This window comes from Malus sylvestris, chromosome 14 (assembly GCF_916048215.2).
Source record: "Malus sylvestris chromosome 14, drMalSylv7.2, whole genome shotgun sequence".
NCBI classification, from domain to species: domain Eukaryota; kingdom Viridiplantae; phylum Streptophyta; class Magnoliopsida; order Rosales; family Rosaceae; genus Malus; species Malus sylvestris.
This window is the reverse complement of record NC_062273.1, coordinates 18,022,284-18,029,724: the sequence shown is the minus strand read 5'-3', so window position 1 is coordinate 18,029,724 and position 7,441 is coordinate 18,022,284. Positions and strand designations below refer to the sequence as shown.

At 37.7% G+C, this 7,441-nt stretch overlaps 1 protein-coding gene across 1 annotated transcript; it reads right to left on the bottom strand.

The window, feature by feature from the left end:
* Positions 1–267: 267 nt before the first annotated feature.
* On the bottom strand, positions 268–891 carry LOC126599073 (uncharacterized). Its single transcript, XM_050265432.1, has one exon. The coding sequence runs from the start codon at positions 889–891 to the stop codon at positions 268–270; it is 624 nt and encodes a 207-aa protein (XP_050121389.1).
* Between the last annotated feature and the right edge of the window lie 6,550 nt (positions 892–7,441).

Sequence of the window (7,441 nt, the reverse complement as noted above, 5' to 3'; positions counted from 1 at the left end):
AAACATTGTACCAATCTTAAACTAGGAAATCCTAGTTACGATTAAGGGAGGATATTGGATATAGATGACATGTACTCTTGTGCCACATCATTAGAGGCTTATAGTATAAGCTAAGCGGAATGTATAAAAAGAGATTTTCCCTCTCTTGTATTGTGATTGCTTTTACTGAGAAATACAAGTTATCTTCTTCTTCTTTTGATAATTTTCATTTCTTCTTCTGCAATATTGATCTTAGGGTTAATAAGCAGTAGGCCAATTCTTCCACTCTCAATGCATACAATCGAAACTTCCTATCATGTCAGGGAAGCCTCTTTTGTCTGCCTTACGTAAAAGCCTCTTCAAGTCTTCACGATTTAGTTTGCGGAGATATGTGGCTCCATATATGGCTTGAATTGCCTGACAGAAGTGCTTCAGGTTCTCAATAGCAGTATTATCCACAAGTTGACAATACTCGTCAGTTGAGTCTGCAGAGCACCCATTAGCTAAAATCCGAAATGCAGAAGTGAGCTTCTGATGAGGTGATAGACTTTGTCGGCCGATGACATATATCTTCCTTGCAAAGTAGTGGTCATGATTGACAACTGCATTCAAGATGCTATCAAAAAGCTTTCTCTTCATCCGAAACCACCTTTGAAAATCATGAGCAAGAAATCTCGAACGCTTGATGAAATGATCTTTCATCATTCGGTCATGACACTCTTCTCTATCACGTTGCACAAATGAACGCCCCGTGACAAAACCACGATGGCTAGATTCAGCATAGTGCTCATATTGCATAAGCGAGTTTGCAAGTTCAACTTCTGCATTGATCATTTCTATATCCTCAATGTCAAGGCATGCTTGGTATTGTGTCATCTGCATTGCCCTGCTACGTCTTCTTCTATCACCCATTGATGAGATATTAAGGACTTTAGGAAACAAAAACACTTTGAAAGTTGAAAGATTGGTGGATTTAGAGGATGATTGAAGGTTGGAAGATTGTGTGATCAACTGATATTCAACCTGTGTTTATATAGAGGATGATTGATGAAAGTTGAAAGATTGGTAAAAGTTGAAAGTTTGGTGAACGTTGAACGATTGGTGAAAGTTGAAAGTTTGTTGAAAGTTGAACGATTGTTGAAAGTTGAAAGTTTGGTGAGTTTCATGTGTCGATTTAATGATTTATTTTTAGATTAAAATGTTCATAAAATTAAATTACGATAGTCTACATAATTTTTAATTTTTTTTAAAGTTAATTTAAGAAAAATTAGCCTAAGTTCATTCTTTAATAATCTCATGCTAAAATTTTAGGCCAGAATGATTCGAGCAGAAAAACTGTTTCTAGGTTAAAACCTAAATTTTCTGGGCTAAAATTTTTTTATTTTAAGCCAAGGGTTGAAAATGGTCACCCCACGCTAGGTTACGGCATTACCGGCTTAGTCTCACAACCCTTTTATTCTTTCGAGTTCTTCCGGACTCTCTCTCTCTCTCTCGATCTGAGGAAACCTCTCTGGAAGCATTCCAGGCAAGGACTCCGAAAGAGGCAACAACAATGGCCATTCCCAGGCTCTCTCCTAATCCTTTTGTAGTTGCGGCTATTGTCGTCGTCATTTTTGGCATTTCCATCTCTGCTGTTCAGGCCAAACCCATGTCTCCCGCTCCAGCTCCCGGTCACAGCAGCAACGATGGTTAGTTCAAAATCACTTTTTCCCCATTTGTTTTTCTCTTCCTGTTTTGTCATTGTGTACTTTGGATTCAAGTTTCATGGTTGAGTGCTATGACGCACGGACACGCCAACTTAAGAGCGTATCCCGTATCAGATACGGTCTGGGATACGATACGTGCCGATACGCTCCGGATACGTATCTGAACGTATCCGTTGACCAGTGGACATCTGGATACGTCGTCGATACGCTTTTGATATGCGAATCTGACATTTTGAATACGCAACAAAAGCACCTTAATGATGAAATGATCTAACCAGAGGAGGGGGAGAGAGTGGGAGGGGCAGAGAGAGAGAGCTCTGTGTAGAAGACGTATCGTATCCTAATATTTAGACAATAGCCGGATCGCTGTGTCGTATCGTGTCGTATCGCTGTTTGGCAATTGCGTTCCTGCATTCTGTTTACTAACGACATGAAGCACAGAAGTAGAATAGCAAAAATAGCACATTGTATGAAAAGAAAATCAGAAAAACATTTTACGACCTCAATAATTGTCGGTTTGTCACCCATAAAAATGGAAGGTGGGAAGGAAAGAAAAAGGAGTCATCCGTACGAGAAAGACCTCTGCCTAAGAATCTTATCAACACAAAAAGCAATCCTGTCAATTGGCTTTGCATCCTTCTGTTGCTGCCCAACTAATGAAAACTTCTTCATTTGCTGTTACGAAAAAATAATTGAAAGAAACGTCTAAGTGTTTGCATAAAAGCAGGTTTTGCATTCAGAAACTAGAATGATACATCTAGGTAAAGCCACTGACCGATTAATGCTAATAGCAACTGAATAATAATGATTGTTCATCGTCAGAAAGCATATAACAAAATCACAATATTCAATGGTTGATATCGACCTTTTTAAAAATATAAAAAAATAAAAAAATAAAAAAGTGACAAATAGTGGCTCCAATCTTCCGGAATCCGAAAAGACTCACAGAAGCATTTTAGCCTTTCCTGACCATAAGTCTGACTTTCAAACCAGCAGTGGGTTTCGAACCCAAGACCTCCAATTTTTAGTTTTAAAGAAGTCTTGTAATCCGTCATTTGCTACTGGGCTACCAGCTCGTGGTTGTTGATATTGACTTTGGAGCAGTTGCTTATTTGATATAACATCTCAACATTTTGGTACAATCTGGAAACCCAAAAGTAATCGGGAAGCTAACTAGCCCATTTTACACAGTGAATTCCAAGTTTATGCATCTAAATATCCAAAGCATACCTACTTGTCTTTTTATCCCCTCATCTTCCTGCCATAAAATGAATCGACTTGAGGCAACACTGGTGTCAAGTTCAAGAAACGATCTCTAGTTTGGATAAAAATGGCTTCCCTAAGATTAGATCCCACCAACAGTAATAAACTTCTCAGATGAGTCAGAATCCCGGTTAGGAATCAACTAATTAGGATAAGCTCGCAGGTTATTCGATTACACAGTAAAACAACCAGGACCATGAAGCAATTTGTTTGGTATTTTTTTATTACCAAAAGCAAAAACAGTTGGTAAAAGTAGCATGTAAGTTGCTTTTAAAAATTGCTACCATAAAAGCAGAGTAAAGCTTTTAATGAATATTTCTAATTTTTGTAATACACTATCCATTGGAGAGCAACCGTTACTATTAAGTTTTTTGAAAATGACATTATTTATTTTTTCAAAACACATTATCCATAAAAGAACAAAGCGACTACCACCACCTACTAGTACAAACACTAACCTTACTCCACCGCCGTAATTACCACCACCATAATTCATCGCCACCGCCACCGCCATTGCCGCCACCACCACAACCACCACTACAACTACTAGCACTAGTAGAAAAAACACTTTGCGCAACGTAGATAGCTTCGTCGCGCAAAGTGAAAAATCGTTGCCTAAAAAATAGTGCAACGAAACCTTCATCGCGAGCTAACCGTCATAGTAGGATTTGCGCGACGAAAAAGAACATACGTCGCGCAAAGTGGCTTAGGTGGCTTTGCGCGACGTAGGGACATGTGTTACACAAAGCCTCTTTGCGCAACGTAGAGATGTGCGTTGCGCAAAGTGGCTTTGGTGGCTTTGCGCGATGTAGGGACATACGTCGCGCAAAGTGGCTTAGTGGCTTTATATGATGCCTTCTTCGTTGCGCAAACCCTTTCTTTTGTTTTGGTCAAAATTTTTATTTTTTTATTTTTAATAAATATTGTAATTAAATTCTAAACAATAATTAATTAACCAAGGAAAAGTATTTAATTATAAAATATATGAAAATGCACATACAAGATGTCCGAATAAAAAAAAAACTACAAGTAATCTTCTAGGTTTGATACATCAGGTTATTGGAGCAGTAGATGTTCATAATGCGGGAGGCGCATTGGTCACACTCCGACGACGAGCGATCAACCGCGACATCTATACACTTTTTGAACCATAAAATTATAACATTAGAAACTAATCCTTTCTTGCATTTGAAACTAATCAATTAGCAGCCAAAGTAATAGCATATCCTTTCTTGCATTTGTTCACATATATATATATATATATATATAAAGCAGCACTGCAACGGTAGAAACAATACTAATTAAAGATGGTTAACAGCCAAAAATTAGGAGCAAGAGTTCCTGTAGAACTGAAAGTAACAGCAGATAAACTTAACAGTGAAATGAAGAAGGCTGCATGCTTGTTCCAGAAATGTGCATCAGTGACGGGTTAGATGAGGGACCATGACAGGTATGACTTCTTTCTTGAGAGAGAAAAGAAGGCAAAGTTGAGCTTACCTAAAACCTTCTTCCTTTGTCCTTATAGCTCGGGCAGAGTATACAGTTGATCGAACTGCAATTGTAGAATGATTAGGAATAAGAATCAATACAAGACATAGTTGAAGAAGGATAATGAGAGAAGCAAATTATAAGTTTACACACATTCCCGAATTTTTTGGTTTACCAAATCAGAGGCTGAGACTGAGAAGATAGAAACCATGTTACCTGTACCTGGAATGAAGATTTATGCTGCCTCCTTCAAGGAACCTAAATCTGTTATGTCTTTGGCCTGTCCAACTTAGCATGTATTAGATAAATTTGTCTTACATTAGCATTTATCAAGCAATTTAGAAAGAATAGATAACGGAATCGCCTAATGTGGATTCATGACGATATAGGAAGATGTTATGTTTCTAAAACATGATCAGCAATGAATAAGATGGTGACTTTACTCTAAGATATATATACATATTGCAAGGTTTATAACTAAAAAGGCCAAAATATCTGAAGGCTCGACAAGTAATGAAAGGTGAGGTTTTCGAAAGAACATTCCTAATAAGTAGGCATAGTTTGTTAAAGTCAGACCACCCCATGATACATGAGCTGAAGAGTGTTGAATATTCGGCCAAATTCTAGGGGCCTTTATATGTAAGCCAAACAACCCATTTAAAGGGCCTTTTTATTTGGCCCATGTGGAAAGCCACGGGAGTGGCTAGGTTTTTAATTAGGGCAGCAACTGCCCTTTTGTTTCTGAGCAAGAAAATAGAAGAGCAGCAGAGCAAAACAAAAAAAAGTGCCGCAGCCCCACTTTTGGAGAGAAGAAGAAAGTGTGCCCTCTCATTGGTTAGCTATTACTCCATCAAAGTTGTATTTCTTGTATTAGATTTGAGCTTTGTATAGAGATGAAATTATTCGTTATATTTCCTTCTCTATTTGTTTATTTGGTGAGTAAGAGTTATTGGGGTTTTGAGTTGTGAGATTGTCAACACTTTGTAAACTCTCATTTGGTTGATAGTGGATTATTGGGTGAGCTCCTACTGCTCCAAGAACGCACTCCAATTACACTGACTATTAAGGAACCTCGTTAAAATCTTGGTGTCTATTATATTCTGTTTTTACATTTCATTTGATATATTTCCTGTGGGTTAGCTTGAGTTGGTTCAAATTGGTTTGGTGCTATCCTGGCACAACAATTGGTATTAGAGCACTGGTTGCCCATGGGTACCGTCTAGTTGCTAAAGATGTCAGACGAGCAAGATGAGAATCCTTTTAGAAGCAGCTCCAGATTTGCAAGAACTACAGTGCAAAATGCAAAGTTTGAAGTGGAAAAATTTGATGGCACAAACAACTTCAGGATGTGGCAATATGAGGTTAAGGATGTGTTGGCTCAACAAGATCTACTTGCCGCTTTGGGAGATAAGTCGGAAGCTATGTCAAGGTCGGAATGTGATAAATTAAATTTGTGGGCTTGCTCCACAATTCGGTTGTGCCTTGCAAAAACTCAAAAATATTTTGTAATGCAAGAGACATTGGCAAATGTGTTGTGGCAAAAATTAGAAGACAAGTACATGACAAAGAGTGCGGAGAATCGACTACACTTGAAAAAAAAAACTCTACCGCTTCCAATATAAAGAAGGTACAAAAATGGTTAGACACCTTGATGCTTTTAATAAGTTAATTGCCAATTTGATGAATTTAGATGAGGATATTAAGGATGAAGATAAGGTCTTAATATTGTTGAATTCTTTGCCGGACTCTTATGAGCATTTTGTTACCACTATTATGTATGGTAAAGAAACTATGAAATTTGAAGATGTGTTGAATGCCTTGATGAATTATGAAATGAGGCATGTTGATAAGAATCATGATAATAGCTCTGAAGCTTTATTTGTTAGAGGTAAATCATCAGAGAGGAGATTATTCTCTAGTAAGAAAAAATCACTTTCTCGACCTATAGGAACTTCTAAAGGTAGAAAAAGTTTGGAAAGGGATGAATGTGCTTTTTATCATAATAAAGGTCATTGGAAGAAAGATTGTCCTAGGTTGAATACCAAAGGCAAAGTGAGTTCTGAAGCTAATGTTGTTGAGCTTGAAAATGATTTTTCTGATTTTACTTTAACCGTTTCCTCATCATTTGATTGTGTTACTAAGTGGGTATTGGATACGGGGTTGTACTCATCATATGACTCTTCACAAGGATTGGTTTTCAAGCTTGAAAGAGTTTGATGGTGGTGTTGTTTTTATGGGAGATGACAATCCTTGCACAACAAAATGGATCGGTACAGTTGGTTTGAAGTTGCATGATGGCATGGTTAAAGAGTTGATATGTGTTCGGTATATACCGAATTTGAAGAAAAATCTTATTTCTTTGGGCATTTTAGAATCTAATGGCTTCAGGTTTCATTCAAATGGGCAGACATTGAAAGTTACTTATGGTGTACTTGTTGTGATGAAAGATCCTCGATATGGTCATTTATATCTATTGCAAGGAAGCATTGTGACAGGTGAAGTGTTTGTAGTCTTAGAAAATACGGGCACATCTTATTCAGATACTACTAAACTATGGCATATGAGATTAGGCCATGTCAGTGAGATAACTCTACAAGGGCTTGTGATACAAGGTCTTCTAAAAGGTGCCACGACTTGTAAGTTTGATTTCCGCGAGCATTGTGTCTTGGGGAAGCAAACTAGAGTGAAGTTTGGTACTACAGTACATCAAACGAAGGGCATTCTTGATTATGTGCATTCAGATGTTTGGGGTCCTACAAAGACTCATTCTTTGAGTAGTAGACAATGGTTCATGACCTTTGTTGAAGATTGTTCTAGAAGGTCTTGGGTCTACACAATGAAGCACAAGAGTGAAGTGTTGAGCATTTTCTTAAGTTGGAAGAAAATGGTTGAGAACCAGACTGGGAGAAAGATTAAGATTTTGAGATCGGATAATGGTGGTGAATACACATGCAATCCTTTCTTTAAAGTTTGCAAAGATGAAGGGATTGTGAGGCATTTTAGTG